This window comes from Cryptomeria japonica, chromosome 3, assembly GCF_030272615.1.
Source record: "Cryptomeria japonica chromosome 3, Sugi_1.0, whole genome shotgun sequence".
Lineage (NCBI taxonomy): Eukaryota > Viridiplantae > Streptophyta > Pinopsida > Cupressales > Cupressaceae > Cryptomeria > Cryptomeria japonica.
This window is the reverse complement of record NC_081407.1, coordinates 166,584,390-166,607,095: the sequence shown is the minus strand read 5'-3', so window position 1 is coordinate 166,607,095 and position 22,706 is coordinate 166,584,390. Positions and strand designations below refer to the sequence as shown.

Genomic DNA, 22,706 nt, shown 5'->3' with positions numbered 1-22,706 from the left:
TTGGTCCCGGAGACTTTTTGGTTCATCATGCTATTGCTCTAGGTTTGCATACAACTACATTGATTTTAGTAAAAGGTGCTTTAGATGCGCGCGGTTCTAAGCTAATGCCTGATAAGAAAGATTTTGGTTATAGTTTTCCTTGCGATGGTCCGGGACGGGGCGGGTACTTGCGATATTTCGGCCTGGGATGCTTTTTATTTAGCAGTTTTCTGGATGTTGAATACCATTGGATGGGTTACTTTCTATTGGCATTGGAAGCATATTACCTTATGGCAGGGAAATGTAGCTCAATTTAATGAGTCTTCCACTTATTTAATGGGATGGTTAAGAGATTATCTTTGGTTAAATTCTTCACAACTAATTAATGGATACAATCCTTTTGGTATGAACAGTTTATCTGTATGGGCGTGGATGTTCTTATTTGGGCATCTTGTTTGGGCTACTGGATTTATGTTTCTTATTTCTTGGCGTGGATATTGGCAAGAACTGATTGAAACTCTTGCATGGGCTCATGAACGCACACCTTTGGCTAATTTAGTTCGATGGAGGGATAAGCCGGTAGCTCTTTCCATTGTTCAAGCGCGATTAGTTGGATTAGCTCACTTTTCTGTAGGCTATATATTCACCTATGCAGCTTTCTTAATCGCCTCTACATCAGGCAAATTCGGTTAATTCTTTTTCATTTTATTCTAATATTTAGATTTTCTATCTAATCTCTATGCATAAAAAGAAAGAGTAATCCACGTAATACTTCTCCATCTCAAATTTGATCTATATTATTTATATAAACTAGCTGAATCATTATGGCAAGAAAAAGTCTCATTCAAAGAGAGAAAAAGAAACAAAGATTGGAAAGGAAATATAATTTGCTTCGCCAATCTTTGAAAAAAGAGATGAGCGAAGTCTCATCACTGGATGATAAATTGGATATTTATAGAAAATTACAATCTCTACCGCGTAATAGTGCACCTACACGTCTTCGTCGACGTTGTTTGAAGACTGGAAGACCCAGAGCCAATTATAGAGACTTTGAATTATCCGGATATATAATCCGTGAAATGGCTCACGCATGTTTGTTGGCTGGGGTGACCAAATCGAGTTGGTAGGTTCAAAAAAATTGCTTAAAGTTATTATTATGCTATCCTCCCTCCCTATATAGGAGGGAGAATAGCATACCCAAGGGATTGCTCGATGTACCCATTTTGGGGTATTATAACAAAGGTAATATGAGGGGATAGCGCGGAGTAGAATAATTATTGAATGGCATAGCATTTATCTCAACATTTATATAGTTGGTTAGGATCAATCCGAACCATTCAAATTCAAATATAATTCAAAGTGCCTACTATTCAACAACTTATTAGAAACGCGAGACAGCCAATAGAAAATAGAACAAAATCTCCTGCTCTTAGAGGATGCCCTCAGCGTAAAGGAGTATGTGCCAGGGTGTATGTGCGACTCGTTTAGATCAGAAGCTGAAACGGACCAGGAAATCGCTCTAACAAGAAGAACTTTCCTTCTGTTAAAAAGTACAGATCTATCATCTACTCTTACCGGGGATGAAATTTATGGTTTCCATTGGTGCAAATCCAATCACCTTGATGTGGGATGAAAAGCACTTCCTCATTGGTAGCGAATGGTCATCAATCCATTGAGCGAGGAAATAATGCAAATTGAAAAAACATAAAGAGATTATGTTTTTATTGCTGCGAGAACGGACAAAAGGTCAGCTACCTTGCCAACTCTCACAATTACATGTCGTTACTGTACCTATAAATCTTATTATTAAAGTTTTTCTTACTTGATAATTCGGGGGGAAGAGTAGAGCTAGAGATGGTAAACTATACAAGTTATCAAATAATTCATATCTTAGGGCTCCGGCGTATAGAGAGGACCTTGTCGTTAGAGAAAGAACCATAGAAACGAAGAAATCCATAAAAATATATACATTATATATATATATATATTTTTTTCTTACTTAAATGCAAGGTCCAATCCCTTGCCTACTTGGAAGGTGCCTAACTGAAAAGAATTATGGTTGGGAAGGTTAGAGCAGCAAAAGCCATTGGAATCTATATTTTATACACTAGAAAAATCAGTTTTATTCTTAACAAACCAAACAAGAAAATGAAGTGTGGCAACTAGAGAAGCAGTTTGGCTTCGCAAGCTTCTTGTTGGGTTGTTTGGACAACCTTGGGAATCCACTATTATTTATTGTGATAATCAGAGTTGTATTAAAATGTCTAATAATCTCGTGTTTCATGACAAGTCAAAACATGTGGAAACTCATTATCACTATATTCGTGATATGGCACAAGAAGGTGCCATCTAGCTGAAATATATCAGCACTAATGAACAGGTTTCTGATGTTCTCACCAAGCCTCTATCTCGGGTGAAGTTTGAGTACTTCAGAAAGAAGCTTGGAATGGTGGTGAACACAGCATTGATTGAGAGGGAGTCTCAATCTTAGTGATGCAATTCAATCTGCATCTTCCACCCTCTGCGGGCAATGCAAGGTGGAGTCACCCTCTGCGGACAATGCAAGGTGACAGCGTGTCCTTCTCTGGGAGAAGGCTGAGGTGTAAGACCTCTTCCACCCTCTACGGGCAATGCAAGGTGGATCCTTCCTCTGCGGGCAATGCAAGATGGACATCATGAAATGAGTTCATGATATTTATGTGTTTTTATTGTAGGTATACTCTATAGAGCTTATACATTCATCCTTGTCGACAAAGCAAGATGAAAGTCATGAATGGATCATGACATATGGCAAATATCCTCCCTAGCTAAGAGGGAGTGTTGAAAATGTTAGCTAGTTCGGATACTTGATTGTCAAATTTTAATGTTGTCAAGTGACAATTAAAATTCATATGTATTATCTCAATTAAATTTGTTATTGGGCTGGACTCAAATGTAACGTGGGAAGCAATTAAATATATTATTGGGCTGGACCCAAATGTAACTGTTAGAAATTAGGATCTTAGGATACTAATCATTATAAACAAGATTATAAAGTAAATGAAATATGAAACATACATGCAAAATGTACACATTACACAAGATATACATGGGGAAAACCCTTTCAGGTAAAAAACCCCATAAAGCATCATTTAATTAAAACACTTACAAATATAGTCTATAATAAAATAGACATGAACCTGGGGACACTCCTCCAATACTTCCACATGGCCAATAATACCTCATATGCATAGTGATACAACTCACAATAAAGCTCCAAATTCACACACCTCTCAAATGAGAGAGAACCTCCTTAAATATAGGAGGAAGGGTGACTTCACTAGTCACACCTTTTCAATAACCCCCACTTATAAATGATTAATAATCTAATAGTTATTAGATTATAATTATTTCAAATGGGATATGCTTATAAAGCATATAATATATAAGGTTTTATAACCTTATATTAGAACATTATATATAAATGTTATAAGGATGTGATCCCTAATAACATTATGTTCTAACAGTAACGGGTAAAGGCAATTACATATGTTATTGTTGTTGGTAATTAGGGCTAGCGGATTCCAATTGCCCTAGGCAACATTGGAATCCGCCTCCATCATATAGGGCCAGGCCCAATACCTCTCGGCTCACCTAAAAGGCTTCCACGCTTCACCCAAACCCAACTCGCCTCCTTGATAGGGCCGACCCTATTTCAACTCACTTAAAAGGAATTAAAATAAATAAAATGTTCAAATTGAAAAGAAGGCCGACATAATTAAGAAGTAATATGACTCCTATAAAGGTATCATATACTTCTCATTATCATCATCCAGTTTTCATGTAATGCAAAATATATTCAGTGAAAGCAAAAGTCATAGTAAGGCAGATAGGAGACAGCGAACTTCGATAGGAGACAGTGAACTTCATTAATAGCAGCAGATCTCTAAATGGGAGACAGCGAACTTCACCAGATGGCAGCAGATCTCTAATAGGAAACAGCGACCTTCATTAAACAGCAGCAGATCCCTAATTGAAGACAGCGAACTTCATAAAAGGCAGCAGACCATCTCCAAAATATAGAGAACTCCATTGAAGGACTGTGAGCTACTTGAAAGGTGCTGCTACCCTTGCTATGCACAGAAAAATCCGATGAGGAGGACTGCAAAACATCATCTTCATTAACAAACTAATTGTGAAGGCTTCTATCTTCCTTGTGACTGCAACCTCTATACTCCAGATAAGTGTGTAATGCTCAGTTGAATTCAAAATCATAATCAGATCTGAGGATCCTTTGGCTGGGTTTTTCGTCCTAGGAGGTTTTCCCAGGGTAACTGTGCTTTGTCCTTGTGCATTTCATTTCCTTTATTTTGCTTAAGTCTGGGAAACAATAAATTAATTAACCTAGTCTAAACTAATTCTGATTTTCTGAGTTTTAATTCAATCTGAAAGTACTAAAAATAACAGTTATTGGGCTGGGCCCAAATGTAACATGGAAAGGCAATTCAATGACTATTGGGCTGGACCCAAATGTCTAACGTGGGAAATGTACAATGACAATATAACATTATTTAATTAACATGCAAGCCGACTTTGGGATAATTGGCACCAAAAGGTTGATATATAACCACTTCAAGATGAAGTCATTTGAACACAACAATTATCAAATGCTATTTGCTCTCCTAGCAGCAATCCTTCCTCATGCGAACTTGTATAAGGCGATTGTGCAAACTCTTCAAGGCTGATTGTGGCGAAGTTGTCAAAGTTCTTCATAAGGTCTCTTGTGCGAATCTGATCTGGACATCTGTTGCCCCTCCTAATCATCTGCTGTTAACAAAGGGCTTCATTCATCACCGATATCTTGAACAGCAATCTGAGATAAGTCATTGCCTTGTAAACTGTCTACATTTGAGATAATACATATCACATTTTAAGGCTGGATTTTTCACCTCCAAGAGGGAGGTTTTCCCAGGGTATTGGTGTCTTATGTCTTGTGTTTTATTGCTGTTACTGTTTATGCACAGTCTGATTATAATCTAATTGGTTAAATTAACATCTGATTGCTTAAAATTAACAAACCACTCGTCTTCAAACCCACTTCTATGGATGCACCCCCTCCTTTTTTACATTGTATTTTGTTCCTGTGCAGTACTTGAGATACTCCGAGTTTCACTTCAGATTTCTTGGATGGAACGATTATGTGTATGTTGTACATATAGTTTTTACAGAAAGATAAAAAATCATTTTTATTTCAGTCTCATTCCTATGCATTGTAAATTGTAATTATTAGTAGTATAATTGTTTGTAGGATATAGAAAAGTAGATATTTACTAAGTAAATTCTAGTTCTTTTGCGCACAGGCTCCAAAGTTCTTGATCATTGACCTAGTCACAGATACAAGATCTATTCACATGTGCAGATCAATAATCCCTACCAATTAAGAACTAGACCCCAACATGAGCTTGCATAAAACCTGCATGCTATATGAAGAAAAAGAAAATGCGCTTGTCATCTACCCATGGAGGCATTATTCCCCTAGGAAGAAAGGGTGTTTGAAGGTTTGCAACACAAGAAAGGAGCAGCTTGACAAAAAAATTATCAAGACAAAAATAATATATCAGAATAGCTGCCTCAGGTGAAAGGTGTGTATAATAGGGTTACCTCAGGTTACAGAATGGCACACCAAGAAGCAAATAAGAGAAGCCTTTCTAAGAGTTGATTAAAAGATGTTAAGAAGAAAGATCTCTTGGAAAAATCCATAGATTTAACTGAACATGTGTATTAAATCACTCAGGCAAGAAGAAAGATCTCTTGGAAAAATCCATAGATTTAACTGAACATGTGTATTAAACCACTCAGGCAAGTTCACATTTTCCCCAACAAGAAATGCCTTCTCAAACTACTCTGACAAATACCAAACCTCATTGATGTGATTTGCCTTGTTGGAACTTTTACTGCTTAACCTTATGTTAGGTTTTCCTTATGAAATTTTTTCCACCTTGTAAAATGCTCAAGCATCTCAACAAAGCAGATCAAAACATAAGAAGGAAAAATAAGCCCATTGATGCAAACAAAAATGCCAAACCATAGGTAGCAGTTCATCAGACCATGCTTTGCCAGACCATCAGTGTGACAGTGGTGAACATAAAGCATGTCAAGCTTGCCAAATGCACCAAAAAAAGGGGGAAATAACCAAGAAGAAAAACAAACCATTGGGAACAGTCCTAACTTCTGAAAACTCACTCCTTTGTAGAATATTGCTGAAACTTGCTGCAATTTGTAGAATCTTGGGATTAAGAGCTATATTACATTACCAACCCCAAAGAAGTAGAGATTCTGTAGCATGGGCTTAGAATCCACCATCACCCTTGTCCCTCATAAGCTCTGCAAGGAAGGAAGCACTTGATACACTTAATGCTAATTAATTGTGCTTAATTTCCATTGCAAGTATGTGAATATCCCCGTTGTCAAGGATTCTTCCAGATTTTTTAAAGGCAATGTTTAGTATACAATTATTAGAATAGTTTCAAATCCTCATCTGAGAAAGCAAAATTTAATGTTTGGATTGTTATCAGTGGGAACACATTTAATTATCAAGGGGTCTATTGATAATGATATGTACAAAATAATCTTCATGCATAGCATGTACTAATATAGCAAACTGTTATATTGTTGTAATTTCATTTATAAATTATTCTTCAAGAGGTTATTTTTAAGTCTGACTCAAAATCCAAGAAAACTGGGTTCCTTCACCCACGTATAAAGAAATTGGTGGTCAAGACTTTAATCATGTTAGCAATCCAAGATTTAATGATTGGATTGTATCAGTAGGAATAGCATTTAACTATCAATGAGTCTAATGATAATGATATGTACAAAATAATCTTCATGCATAGCATATACAAATATAGCAAACTTTTGCTGTTGTAATTTCATTTATAAATTATTCTGCAAGAGGTTATTTTATGTCTGACTCTTTCAAAATCCAAGAAAACTACGTTCCTTCACCCAAGTATAGGGAAATTGGTGGTCAAGATTTTAATTAGGTTAGCAATCCAATCACCTCTTAAAATCTAAATTAAAGCATATTACATGTAATTTTAAATACATCTATGATCTATGCACAGGACGTCTCACAAAGATTCTACCATGGACCTTATTTATCAGCTTACATGCTCTTCAAAAAAATATTCCAAACAATATTATTAATGTAAGTTAAATCACAGAATTGAAAACTTAATTTTTAAGATATGCAAATGAAGTACGTGTGAATGTTTGCATTATAATATTTTACCAACCCTTCTAGGAGTTGAAGTGTTCTGAAGTGTCATACCAGTCGAGATACAAAGAATGTATATATTGTGATGGCAAACTGATGTCAGATACAGAATAGTTGGAATAAAAAACCTGTCGCAAAGGCTCAAAATATTACGATCAAAATCAACAATTGCAAGCTAAAATGGCAAAACATCTATTGATTGAAAAACACATAATCCTTAGGAAAAGAAAATCATATTAGACATTTCCACCCAAAACTTTTACAAGAAATGAATTGATATTACCAAGGCTTTTTATACTACATGGTTAACTACAGGAAGAATTCAAAGGAAAATACTGGAAGAGCTACAGAGAGAATTTCTTCGTGATCACAAGAAAGTAAATGGTATTTGGAAACAACAATAAACTGGGCAATTAGATTTGCAGCAGTTATTTTAAGGCTTAAACTAAAGATTACAAGAGATCAAAAATTTAGTGACAGAAAGAAATTTGTAGAACCATAGGAGTAATTCTCTATTAATATATGTGTTAGAAACAAATAATCATCTCCAACAATAACAATCATGACTATTAGTTCCACTATATTTAGGTACTTATAAAAGGACCTTCATCTTGATTTGTAAATCATAGTTTTAGTGTAGAGATACGTCCACCGATGGCACTCTGTATCCTATCCTTTCTATATCCTTTTTATAGTTATTTTGTCTAATTTGCGTTCTTACAATGTGAGCACACTTGTAGACCCACTTCCATTAACATCAGTGAACCAGATGAGCAGTAACCAATACAAGAGACATTTTGAAAACTAGGGAATAAATTTTAATGTTAGTCCAAATATTAATGGTTGCATAAGATAAACAAGAAATTTGTGGTCATCAAGTCTTACCAAGAGGGAGCAGAAGGGTCACACAGCTCAAATATGACAAAACAGAAGTGAAACTTTGGGATCAGTAGCAGATTTCAATTTTGGAAAAAACACATTTTGAATGAATCAAAACGGACCCCAAACATCTGCAGCGATGAAAACATATGTACAAAAAATCCACAAGAGAATGCTTGTGCAGATATAATCAAAAGGCTAGGGAATTCTAATCAATGGTGGGATAGAGTCACATGGAAAAGGTAATGGTAGTTTTTCAGTATGTACCAAGTGAGACACCAATTTGGCGTTGAGGACACCTTGTGGAAGCCCAAAAAATAATTGATTTTCCATTTACCATATATATAGTTCATATTGGGCATGTGTACCTGTTGATGTGTATTTTGTACACGACCAAACACAGAATAAAATACCTAAAGGGTACCTTATCCTCTCTTGAATAAAGTCTCCGAATGCTGAAGATGTCGCAAAAAGGATCAATTGGGATGACTTCAAGGTTCTTTGCTGTAGGATCTCTACGTGTGGATAAGCTCTTTGTGGTATGATGTGATTTGCTGGAATCACAAGGGGGCTTACACTCAATGACCTGAACGTCTGATTTGCTAGAATCACAAGTCCTACTAACTAACTGGAAGACAAACAAATGGCAAAAGATACAAGGTTCAAGAAGTCTACTCTACTGCCTAGAATGCGAGAAGATGGATGAATAACTAGGTGGAGTCCTACTGGGCTGGGTCTCACCATCAGGCTGAACAATTCAACACCAACTCAATGCGATCTTCTAAGGGATGCTTCCAATATGTTTAAATTGTACACCATCTGACAATGATCACCATTCAAGAAAATGCATGAAACAATAGACGTGTAACGACTTATGATTAAGCTCATTTCATTCCAGTTGACCACGCAAGGCGCACTTACCATCAACAAGAGGCTAGTGGTTTGGATTAGACGGATTCCACATAGGTGCATTCAACAATTTCCTTCATTCGATCTAATCATCTACCATCTAGAATTGAAGATTCAACAAGAAACCATGCATATTGCAAGAAACGACACACTTCACCATTACTTCAATGAAAATGGAGTTTGTTTACAATCAATGGCAACAATTTCTTGCCTTGTCCTCCTATTCTACTCTAATTGCTACTCTATCAACTGACTATTCACCTTCTAACTACTCTCTATTCACTAACTCCCATTATTAGCCTTTCACAAATGAAGAGTTGTGGCTTATATAGTGCCCACAATACAATTCGATGGCTAAGATCGATTTGAGATCAATGGCCAAGATTCAATAATGAAAACCCTAATTAGGGTTTGTTACAACCATTACATAACATTTAATGCTTGACCAATGATAAAATTACATCTTTAGGACACATGTCTTCTATGGAAAAATCGACCAATGGATAGCTGGGGTAGGTACATCAAAGTTTGTGTCACCTCCCATGAGTTAGGTACATTGAATCTGGACACGCTGAGGTGGACCAACCCGACTGGAGGAGTGATGACTGGGATGCCACCTCGTCTGACACTTGGTTGATGCCAATTTGATGTTGCTGAGAAGCTAGCTTTAATTAACTCTTCTGAGACTATCTGCTTCTTCAACGAACCCTTGCTCTAACTTCTTTTGTCTTTGATGTGCAGGATGATGATGTACCTCGCCTTGGAATGCTGGATTGGAAGAAGTTATTCCTGATGATGCTTGACCGAGGAAGGTCGTCCTTGTCAATGCTAGACTGGAAGAGGTTGCCCTTATCCTTGCTTGATCTTCTTTGATGATACTGAGCTGGAGGAGATCATCTTTGTCCTGAACCGGATCTTCTCTGATGAGAGCCTGCCGACTTGTAGATCCTCCGGACTTTGGAGTCGCCATCTTGATACCTACACAACATTTCAAAATTAGTAATATATCTTGAAGTCTAGAAATTAAACTTAAAAGGAAGATTTAAGATTTTAATTAGGAAACTTCATGATAAATCTTGAGTTATCATTTCCTAATTAACCATGTAATACTTAGATTTTTCAAAAAAAATGTTCAAAATTCAAATCTTCAACAATGGTGTTAAGATGATTTCGCCATACCTCCCCTTGAGTATTAAACTCTAAGAAATGATGCAAAAATAGATGAATTTCGCTAGGCAAAGTTTAAATCATAGCCTCCTCTTGGATGAATCACGCCTCCTCTAGCTTCAAAAAGAATAGACTCCACCCTCTTTGATCTTCAACACTTAGTAGAAATTCGCTCCAAGCAAACCAAATTTCGTTCCTCCAATTAGCTCTCCAATTTCGCACTTAAGGAAATGATTGAATGATTTAAAATGTGAAACAAACTCCTCAATATATAGAGCGCTCACCCCTTGCTTCCTCTAGGCCGACTTGGCTAATAAAAGGAGGTAAAAGATAAATAAAATTCCAAAAAGGGGGCCGACTTGGCAAAATGAACGCAAAATAGTGCCTTGAGCGCTTTATTTTTAATTTTAATTTAATAAAAATTAATTTTAAATGCCTCCAAAGCAAAATTTCGATTTTCACAAGGCTTAAAATTTATTTATTAAATGCCAAAATGCTTTTAATTTAATGCCAATTTAATTTTAATTTCCCAAATGCCTCAAAATTAGCAATTCTGGCGATCAAATGCAATTTGGAGAATATTAATTTTTAAAACAAGGCTTAATGAAACTTCCTGAGGATTCGCCCTAGACCCTCTCTGAGGGTCAGGAGCGATTTTTGAATTTTAGCCTTGAATATTTCACATTTTGACGTGAAAATCTCCTAGAGGGTAAATCGATATCTAGTTGTGCGTTGCACTTCAAAATTGACATTTTTCATGAGGAAAATAGGTGGAATTGTCAGTTTCGCCCTGGACCTTCACTGAGGGTCAGGAGCGATTTTTCATTTTTTTGCTCAAATTTAGCACTTTTCCACCTCCAAAATTTCTTCAAGACATTTCAACTAGGTCCTTTCACTGAATTGCAAACTTAGCTCAATCCAATTTTGGAGAAAAGGTGTGATTTTGAAGTTTCTCGCTGTGGGTCTGTTGACATGTATTTTGTACACAATCATACACAGAATAAAATACCCAAGGGTACCTTATCCTCTCTTGAATAAAATCTCTAACTGCTGAAGATATCGCAAGAAGGATCAGTTAGGGTGACTTCAATGTTCTTTTAAGTAGGGTCTCTACGTGTGGATAAGCACCAGTGGTCGTTGTGATTGCTGTTTCATCAAGGGGTCTTACGCCAAATCCGAACTGTAGGAACAGGGTTTCCTAATACTAACAAGCTCTCAAAAAAAAAGATCAAAAGAGTAGGGCTTGCAAGGGATCTAGTCTAATCTAATCCTAAGAATGACTCAATGTGGACGAGACTTGGCGAGATTCTACCAACTTCAATATTGCCATAAAATAACAACTTAATTGAAATTGATGCGATCTTCTAAGGTAACAAATGATTTTTCAATTCATCAAGGATCATAGACACTACCACGAAGGCACATATCCAAGATACAACAATGATTGAAAGTTTAAGTGATTCAAGTTGATCCAATTGACCACACAAGGCGTTCCTACAATCAGCAAGAAGCTAGTGGTTTGGAAAGTGAATCTCACCGACGATCAAGTCCAACACTTTGTCCTTCAAATTAAAACACTACTTTGATTGAGAATGATTCAAGACAACGAACAACCATGAAGATAACCACAAGAATTGCAATAAAACACCATAACTTCAATATTTTATTGATCTCAAAGCCATCATGAACAACGATTGTTTGAAATTCCTTCTTCAAAGCTCAATCTTGCTACAAAATACTTGCTTCTATCAAATTGCTAATCTCTAATCACTAATGCTGATATCTAATCTCTAGTTTCTAGTTCTAGCCTTAAAATGAAAAGAAATGAGGGTATATATAGCATCCTCAATTACAATGAACGGTCTAGATCAAAAGAAGATCAATGGCCAAGATTGTGACACCTAAACCCTAATTAGGGTTTTATTACAAAAGTTCTCCTTTTATTGCACAACATTAAATGCATAGCCAAATATTAAATTTGGCACGAAAATCTAGGAGACATAGACCAATGACAATTAAGGTGCCACATCATCTATAACAACCTCTCATCTAGAATCTTGTTCCCTTTCCAATGCTCCTTTTTAGCATATGCAATGAATCTAGACACGATTCCTTCGATCTCAGCAATTGGAATCTCGAGAAGATTCTTCATTCGTTCTTCTAAGTGGATGACCTGATCAAATGCCTTAAGAAGAGCAGCATCCCATTCAGGTTCAAGTTCCTTGGTCTTCTCGATTAGGAGCATGGTGGCAAACATCTGATCTCGTTGCTCATTTGTAATAACATTCTCATCTTTACAAAAGATGACCTTGACTCTATCTTCCAATTCCTGCAAATCCACATCTGTCTCAACTTCGATCCTCCTGCCAAGAATAGTACGTAGTACCTCAAACACTCTGTCTTGGATCGGGTGGATAACCTCCTCAACATGATTGCATCTAGTACTGATGTCCTCGAAGAGAACTTCCTTCATCTGGAGTAAAGTCGACCACTGAAGTAAACTATGAGGTCCTCCATCCATTATCTTTTCTTGCACTAGAACCTTCCTTGATGTTTGTCTGATTACTTGCAGGACAGGAATGATAACATCCTTAGTATGAGCAAAAGCAGCTACAATTATCATCAAGTTGTGGATGACCTCAAGAACCTGAATAGCTCGGTGAATGGTCTGCATCATCCTTGTTGCAAATTCAATAGCAACTGTATGGGATTTGTCAATCCATGAGCTCATAAGCTGAACCAAACTCCTGACTCTCTCTGCCTCGCCAACTGATTCAAGGGGAAGTGCCTGTGTAGGAGATACTGCTGGATCCTGACGTCTCAAAGGCTGATTTACATGGCTAAAGTAGCCTCTCCAAGCACTGACCTCTCGCTCAAGCTTCCTATTCTTTTCCATTTCTTCCCTAAGCTTGTCCTTAAGTGCCTCAAATGAATCAGTGGCATCATCCAACGTTTGTTCGGCTGTGGGTGGACCAAGCTCAAATGTCTCTACATCATATTCCTCTGGGAGTATCTCACCTTCATACTTGTCCACTGCCGGTGTAGCTATCTGCAATTTCCTGGATCCTATCTCATCTCTGATCATCTTGGACATCTTAGTAGCTTTCCTCTTCTCTGTCATCTTTTGAGAATCTCCAACAAGGCTCTCTAAATCAATCACACTGTCCTCGTCCTCGATCACAATCACCCTTGTAAGTCTTTCCTTTAACCAATCTGGGATGGCCGATCTTGTTTCTCTAACCTGTATCTCATTGGGCAATGTTTCTTCTTCTCTGAGAGGAGATGTTACTTCATTATCTTCCTTATCTTCATGTAGCTGATTAGCTTGGAGAGACCCACTTGGTGACCTTCGAGGTGCCTGTCCTTCTTTATCGTTCTGTACCATTGATTCCATAGACTCCTCTATCTCAAGTGTCCTCTTCTCAGGTCGAGAAGATGTGCCGGATGAACGATCTCGGTTGGCCTCTTGCTTCTTCTTGGAAGATTCTCTTTTCTCAGGTCTCTCTTTCCTCTTCGAGCCTCTTGGATGGGGATTGCCCTCACTTACACTTCGAAGGTTGCCTTTGCTTGCATTTCTGGGATTAGGATTACCCTCACTTACACTTGCTCCTCCTTCAACGGGTTTCTCTTCCAAAGTGAAAGTCATAGATATACCTTGCTCTCTCAACTTCTGATGCTGCACATCAACCCATCTGCGAGTACAAGACAAAACTGGAGCCATCAAAGCATCTAGATCCACAACCTCTGGTTCATTCCAATCTAGCCTCACTGATTTGCTTTCTCGATCATAAGATGATTGGAGATGTCTGCCACTGTCCTGAGCTTGGTCGGCCACTCTGTAAATCTTGCATTTCCTAATGAAATCTAAAGGCAATCTAGAATGCATCTTTCTTTTCACTTCAAGGTCATCCAAGAGATTCATCACAAAGTCCTCTACCTGAGGTTCATGTTTATATTTTCTTCCTACCGTCTCCTCTATATACCCATATGGATCAAAGCTCTCTCTCAAGGCAAAGAATGAAAATGAATATAAAGCTAACTCCCTCTCTGCATCATCCATGGCTAGAGCATTAGGACATACCTCAACTGAATTGCCCAATATGATAGGCACAGGAACTCCATTTCCATGTCTGTGTCTGAATGCTTTCACATAAGCTGCCAATTGTCTTGTTACCTCAAGTAACACAATTCTGTCTGTCGGATATCTAGGCAACATGTAGGGAGGTGAAGGACATCCATGAACTCTAATATATGTAAATTTCTGAAATTGGATAAACCATGCACCGTACCTCTTTACAAGCTCTTGTGCGTCCTGAGATAATCGGTTGTGAATCCCGCCTTGCAATATCCTGGTGATGTTCATCATGAATGTATCATTGACTAACTTGTAGTTACTCCCTGGCGGATGATGCAAGTGAACATAAGAATCACAAACCCTGACCTCGCCGGGTCCTCTTCCAATCACTCCTCTGTGAGGTAGTCCTGCATACTCAAAGCTCCTGATCAAGGCATATATGATGTATGAACTCATGTGGAAAGACTTAGTAGCCTTCAATCTCCTTAACTGTACGTCCAAGCAATGGCTAATCATTCTAGCCCAATGGATTGTTCCTTTTCCTTGAACTATCATTTGGATGAAGTAGAACATCCACTTCTCAAAATAGAAGGCTTGAGGGGCTCCTGTGACTCGGTTGAGTAGTGTTATCAAATCTCTGTACTCCTCCTGGAAGTCGATCCTATGTGGTGTGTTCGGAATCTTGCTCAGGCGAGGACGACTCTTGAGTAACCAATTCTTGTTGATGATGCTTAGGCAAGTGTCTGGATCATCTTCGTACATGGACCTGGCTCCTTCTATGCTTTTATAAATCATATCTTTATGTTCTGGCAAGTGAAGAGCTTCACTGATAGCTTCCTCTAAAAGATAAGCAAAAATGTCTCCTTCCTTGGACACTATCGATCTGGACTGTGGATCATAATGGCGAGCACACTCGATCATCAACTCATGGCACTGGATTGCTGGAGGGAAGCCGACCGCCTTGATAATGCCACTTTCAATTATTCTCCTTGCGACAGGTGATGGCTTGCCAATGTAGGGGACCTCTCGAAACTTCTTCACACTGAAGTTGCCCAAGTTGGTATCTCCAATGTTGCTCCACTTCGACACGATCTTGGTCTCCAATTCTTCGTTCTTCTGATCTTCCTTCATGAGAGCTGGACGACTGGTGGATGCTCCCGCCTTCGGGGTCGCCATCGTAACACCTACACAACATTTCATAATAAGTAATAGATTTTGCAATGTATAAACATAGATTAGATTAGAGATTGAATTTAGGAAACTTCATGATAAGTCTTTGAGTTATCATTTCCTATATTCGATTGAGCTACAGGAAATTCAAAATTTCAAAATTCAAAATTTAAGATATGACGATCAAGATTCAAAATTCAAGACAAGGGAAGACTTCGCCATACCTCACTTGAGAGCTAACTCTAAAAAAGCAAAATAAGGAAATTCGCCTAGGCAAAAATCGAAATTTGAAGTATCAATGCGATCCTCCTCTAGCAAAGGCGCCTTCCTTGTCAACTTCGCCAACTTTTGGGGTCTTCAACGTCTTGATGGCAAATTCGCTCCACTTGAACACAAACCAAGTTCGCACTCCCCTTCGAATGGAAATTTCGCACCTCTCCTTGATGAAATTCGCACTTTGTAATTGTCTTCTCCAAATCACATGCAAAGGATGATTGAATGATGTTTTAAAATGCCATATCACACCCCCTTTATATAAGCGCCTACCTCCTTAATTACCTCAAGGCCGACTTTTGGAAATAAGGCAAAATAAAAACAAATTTTAAATAAAAATCAAGGCCGACTTTTTAAAATATGGAAAATAAAACCCAAGCGCCCCAATAATTTATTAAAATAATAATTAATTAATTTAATGCCTTCATATTTAATAGTTTCGATTTTTTTAAAGGCAAAATTAATTAATTAAATGTCTTGTGCGCACTTATTAAATGCTAATTTTAATTAAATATTTCAAGTTTTATCGAATTTTAGTATTTAATATAATTCAAAAAATGATGTTAGCGCCAAAACATGGGAGATGTAAGGGGTACAAACCACATCGCTCTGGTCCCTGGGAGAGGGATAGGAGCGATCTAGCATTTTGCTCTTGAATTTCTTGCCTTTGACGTTCAAAACCACTTCCTCTACGTTGAAACTGGCATTTTCATTGGGAATCTCAAGCTTGATCTATTCAATTTTGTAGATGAATGCCTCTTAAGATCATTATCGCCCTGGTCCTTGACTGGAGGACAGGAGCGATCTTGCATTTACTCCTTGGTCTTCGCTTCTTTAATCACCAATTTGCATCACAAGGCAAGTAACAACTTCATTCTTTCATTCCACGCATACTTACTTGTCCTTTACAAAGCAAATTCGATATTCAAGTGAATATCGCCTTGGTCCTTGACTAGAGGACAAGAGCGAACTTTGAATTCTAGCTCAAATTTGTCATCTTTTAACCTTAACTCTTTGTTCATCACCTTTCAAATGACATTTCGGTTCTTGTGTAACCTTGCTTTGATGTGATCTATGAAGAAAAATGATTGATTTCATGAATATCGCCCTGGTCCTTGACTGAAGGACAGAAGCGATTTTGCTTCTTTGCTCAATTTAGTCGCTTTTTGACGTTTGGTTCCTTGCTTATCATCTTCCAAAGACATTTTTTGACCTTGTGCGATCTTGCCTTGACGTGGTTTCTTGAAAGAAATGACCAGTCTAGTGAATATCGCCCTGGTCCTTGACTGGAGGACAGGAGCGAACTTTAGTTTCTTGGGCTAATCCTTGTTCTTATCAACTTTCGATTGTCTTCAAAGTACAAAATGGTGTCTCTTACTCCTTCTTGAACGTTTGAAATGGAAGTGATATCTCAAAATTAAGTATACTTGGACATTTCGCTCTGGACCCTGGGAGAGGGACAGGAGCGCTTTGGCTATTTCCATCACTTTTTGCGGTCTTTGCAACTTCACTTTTCTTCGAAACATTCCAATATCATTGCCGCCTTGTACCTTGGCTCGGAGTCATTAAAATTCGAAGGGGAAGGCAAAATAACCAAGATTTCGCCCTGGTCCTTGACTGAAGGACAGGAGCGAACTTTCATTTGTAGGCTCAATCATTCTTTGCCAACGTTTAAAACTATCTTCAATGGATCCGCTATGCTCCCCTTCACTCATCTTTGACATGGAATTTGCTTCAAATTGGTGAGAAATTTGTCTTAGGAAGAAATCGCTCTGGTCCCTGGGAGAGGGACAGGAGCGCCTAGGACAAAATAGGCTTCACTGGCGTCTTGCACTCTTCAAAATTATATTCAATAGATTCGTTACGCCTCCTTTTACTTGCCTCAAACTTAACACTCACTCGATCTTTGCCCAAAACTTGTTTTATAAGGAAAATCGCTCTAGTCCCTGGGAGAGGGACGGGAGCTATCACTAAACTTCGCCCTGGTCCCTGGCAGAGGGACAGGAGCGATTTTGCTTCTAGGGCCAATTTTCCTCATTATGGTACTTTCAAGTTATATTCAACTGATAAGATGTACTTCCTTTGTTCTTCTCAAATCGCGAAATCATTCAAATCTTTCAAGGACAGGGCAATTTTGAATTTCAAGCTCCGGTCCTTCAGGGAGGGACAGGAGCGATTTTTGTCCTTGAGGGCAAAAGTTCAACTTTTTATTGCAAACGACTCAATCCTGGCGCTCTATCATGTTGATTTCACCTTCCATTATGCCCTTGACGCTTCAATTTGATCAAAATGAGGTCAAAATGGTCTAAGTAAGTCATTTCGCCCTGGTCCCTGACTGAGGGACAGGAGCAATTTGGCTTTAAACTTCAAACATTTGCCATTTTGAGTCTCAAAAAATCTTTCAAAACCTCCAATTCGTGTTCAACTGCATCTCTTGGTGACCCTGCACAAGACAAATGAAATAAATTAATAACCAGGATGCATAAAATATCACTTTCGCCCTGGTCCCTGACTGAGGGACAAGAGCGATTATGCTTCCACAGGCCAAAATATCAGGTTTTTAGGACCTCAGTCACTTCACAAGGTAAAATTAGGTTATTTCCAATGCCTGGGATCAATTATCAAAATTTCCAAAATTTGACCAAAATCACTCAAACAAAAATTCAAAATTCCATCATCAACACTTAGGCAAAAATTTGGACTTGCATTCAAAAATCTGACTGAACCTAGACAGACTTACTTGACCTCTTGTCAATTCACCTTACCTCAAAATTGCATCTTACGAGAGGAAGCTCAATAATCTTCAAAATTTGGACTGGATTCTGGCTTGAAAACATCAAAACAGAAACCCTAAGGCTTAACCCCAGTCCAGACGACTGACTCACTAACCCAAAACCCTAAAAGCAGAGAGAGAAACAGGCAAAACCGAGCAAAAAGAGGGGGTCCCCATTTTAATGGGGCGATGTGTGAAATGGTCACAACAAGGCCCTCTCTGAGGGTCAGGAGCGATTTTTGCAATTTAGGCTTGATTCTTCATCATTTTTCATTAAAACTTCATTCATCATTTGGCAATGCCTTCCCGTAATCCACTCCAACCAAATTCGCTTTGTTGTTGCAAGGTAAAATGAGGATTTTCAACAATATCGCTATGGGCCCTCTCTGAGGGTCCGGAGCGATTTTTCGCTGTGGGCCTTCACTGAGGGTCGGGAGCGATTTTTCATTTTCTGACCAAAATCATCAAGTTTCAAAAGTAAAATAATATTCATCATGTTGTTGGAGGTCTCTTCGCCTTATCCTAACCTTGCCTTAGCACCATTTTGAAGAAAACATGCATTTTTTGAAAATCTCGCTGTGGACCTTCAGTGAGGGTCAAGAGCGACTTTTGGGTTTTAGGCAAATTCCTTTATCTTTTAATCTTCAAATCACCTCCAAGGCATAACACATCACGTTCTCGTCCTATCCAAGCAAGATTTTATCTCAATTCTTCAAACCAAGGAGAGAAAACTAGAAAATCGCTATGGGCCCTCTCTGAGGGTCCGTAGCGATTTTTGTAATTGCCTTCAAAATTTTCATTCTTAACGATTTCTTTTCACTTCAAGGCTTTTCAAACATCGTTTCAAACCCATGCCTAACCTTAGCCTTCCTCAAACTTGGATGAAAAATTCCCATTTTAGGTTTCTCACTGTGGGCCCTCTCTGAGGGTCCGGAGCGATTTTTCGCTGTGGGCCTTCACTGAGGGTCAGGAGCGACTTTTTTCATTTTGAGTTGATTTCTTCTTGTGTTGATCCTCCAAATTATATTCAACGGATAGAACATGCTTTCCTTCATCCCTTCCAATCATAAAATCACTTTGATCTTGTAAGAATAATGCATATTTGAAAATCTCGCTGTGGACCCTCTCTGAGGGTCAGGAGCAATTTTTGCTACCTGGACCAAAATGTTTCACTTTTCATCTAAAAATCACTTTGCCAAGGAAGATGTCATCTTGTTCTTTGCTATGAATAAAATTTCATGTTCAAGAAGTCCAAAAATGTGCACACAAAGAAAATCGCTCTGGACCCTCTCTGAGGGTCAGGAGCGATTTTACCTTTCCTGGGCAAAACTCCTTCAATTTATCATCTTTGATCAAGTCTGGATACTTCATTATGCTCATTCTATTCCTCACCATGCCTTTGACATCTTAAGTCGACCAAATAAGGCTAGCAATGACCCTTATAAGATTTCTCGTTGTGGGCCCTCTCTGAGGGTCAGGAGCAATTTTTCTGTTTTCAACAAGGTCCTTCATCATTTCTAGCCAAAACTTCTTCAGGTGGGTGGAGAAAGTCATTCATTTCCCTTTTATGCTCAAAACTTAGTCCTTTTCCATTGCAAAATGAAGTAAATCAAAATCTCGCCCTGGGCCCTCTCTGAGGGTCAGGAGCGATTTTTGACCTTTTGAACTCTCTGTCAGGATAATTTTATGGAATATAACATTTAAGTATTTCTTATACTTTAAGTTATATTCCATATATACTTTTAGGATGTTTGAGAGTGGTTTCAAACCTCCAAGAGCTATATTGCAAAATCTAGTTTTTGGAGGATTTTCAGTTTTCCAAACTTAGTCAAATTTCAGGATCGGGACTTTCAGACTTAGCCAAATTTCAGGATCAAGACTTTCAGACTTAGCCAAATCTCAAGATCAGGACATCACTCAAGCAGGACCTGCTATCCAGGTGATCCCCTTGGCGACACTCAAACTGCAAAGGCTAACTGACCCTAAAAAACCTAAAAACAAACCATAGAAAGCAAAAAAGCAGGGGTCCCCATTTGCAATGGGGCGATGTGTGAAAACATCACAACAGTACCCTGCCCTAACTAGACTTGTATACCCTCGTGGAGTATTCATACTACATCATGGACAATTGTTTTAGAAATAACATTGATAATTTGGCTCAAAATAATTTTAGACCTGTTGAATGGGATACCATACTCTAACACTAGCAACAGTCAACATGGAAAGAAGAATAAGAGTATTGTCTTGTATGTCCAAAGGGAAAACACCCTAAGCAAACCAATGGATGAACAAGGAAAAGATGACAGAACTATTTTCACATCTACTCAAAATAATAGTTTTTGGAGACAAAACTTACCCATAGGAGGCATGTGTTGTCCCCATTTTTTAATTTTCAAAAATGTGACAACCCCTACAAATTTTTGGTTTAAATTTGTCATTTTGGTCTCCAAGGCATGTTTTACAAGGTGCAAAACTCACATTTGTTAGTGTCAAATCATTGGCGGGTGTCTTTGCCATCATTGTCCAAGTTTTGGTGAGTTTTGGTCTTCATTTTCCTAGCTTTTTGTGCAATTTCGGGTTTCACAGCAATCACTGCAGGTTGAAGATTTTGCTCTAAAGGCACGTTTCCCATGGCAAAAAAAATTGCTCCTTGTTGAACTGGACTGATTTTCAGTCCATCCTCAATTCACATTTCGAGTTCGTCTGCTATGTTTTTTCTTCAATTTTGGGTTTTTTCTTCCTGACTGCAAGTGGGAAATTTTCCTTTAATTGCAAGTTCTAATTTTTTCTTGTTTAAGTGATCTAGGGAAATTTTGAAACAATTACAAGTGCACTTTATTTAAAACTTGTTACTTGTAACTTACTTTTTATTTCCCCCTTGCTTTTTATGTCTTTTAAGTCATTGTAGGAACTTTCTAGACAAATTGCAAGTGAATTTAAAATTATAAGTTTAAAAAGAACTTGTAATTTCTTTTAAAAGTTCCTACTTAAATGGTTTTAAGTTGTAATAGGGATTTTGTTTCCCTATTACAAGTTTTTATGTGTTGCTTTTAGTTGTAATAGGGATTTTATTTCACTATTACAAGTCTTTTTGAGTTTTTTTAAGTCTTTACTTGTAATGGGAATTTTATTTCCCTATTACAAGTTTTTAAGTTTTTATTTCTTTTAAGTAGTGTTTTTTTAAACTTGTAATGGAGATTTTATTTCCCTATTACAAGTTGTTTTGTTGTTTCTTTTTGCTCTTCTTCCTCTAAAACCCAAATTTGCCTAAGGAAAAATAATGCAATTTAAAACTTGTAAAGGGGTTTTTAAAACCCGATTGCATCTTTGGAGGGCACATTTTGCTTGTAGTTGGAGATGAAGAACCTGACCTGCACATTTGTTCTCCCAAATCCATTTCTTGTGGCATTTCTCCACTAAATCCGTCCTATATCCATGCAAAATTGTTGGAAATCAATGTTTATTGCCACATTTTTCACCAAAAACGGATTGGGCAAACACATTTTGCATTTTTGAAAGTGTTTTTAGAGACATTTTTGGAAAACTTCTTTGTTGGTTATTGCCACGTTTTGGAGCATGAAATTCGCCACATTGCAAACACGTCTTGCATTCTCCCTTCATTGATGAGTGTTTGTAGTCAAATCTACTTCTCTTCATGCCGTTTTTGGAGGAGGTTAAATCAAAGTCCGTTTTTGGCTGCCAAGGGTTTTCAACGTATCTATTTATGGAGCATTCCAGTTCTTCCCAAGCTCATTTGTTTTGGTCTAGGGCATTTGACCAAGCAAGAATTTGGGATTCTAAATTATCTTCCCAAACTGATAAGTTATTTGTAAAGCAATTTGTGAATGTGCAAGATTTTCCCCCTTTTTCATTTTTAATTGTATTCGGGATTTCAAAACCCGATTACAAGTAGCTTTGGTTATGTTGTCCTTCCCTTTGATAAAAAGAGTTAACCTTCTTTTTACAAAAATTACAATGTTGAGAGTTTTTCCCATTTTCCAAGTTGCAAAGATGAGAATGTCCCTCTCCATATCTATCCATGGTCACATAAAGTTTGCCATTACCAGTTGGTATCAGTTTTCCCATTACAAGTCCACTTGCAACCGGAATTTTAAAACCTGGTTGCAATTGTGTCTTCACTTGCACTCAGCCTTCCAGAACCCGAAATTGGACCAAAATGCACTCAAAAACACTTGAAAATGAGTCTCTAGCATACAATTACA

At 37.9% G+C, this 22,706-nt stretch overlaps 1 protein-coding gene across 3 annotated transcripts in view; it reads right to left on the bottom strand.

The window, feature by feature from the left end:
- Positions 1-22,706, bottom strand: part of LOC131048312 (uncharacterized) — a 176,815-nt gene that overhangs the window by 126,694 nt on the left and 27,415 nt on the right. For all 3 annotated transcript variants that reach the window (XM_057982220.2, XM_057982218.1, XM_057982219.1), the window contains exon 3: positions 7,292-7,365. In XM_057982220.2, the coding sequence (XP_057838203.1) occupies positions 7,292-7,365 (74 nt within the window). The remainder of the gene's footprint in view (positions 1-7,291; positions 7,366-22,706) is intronic.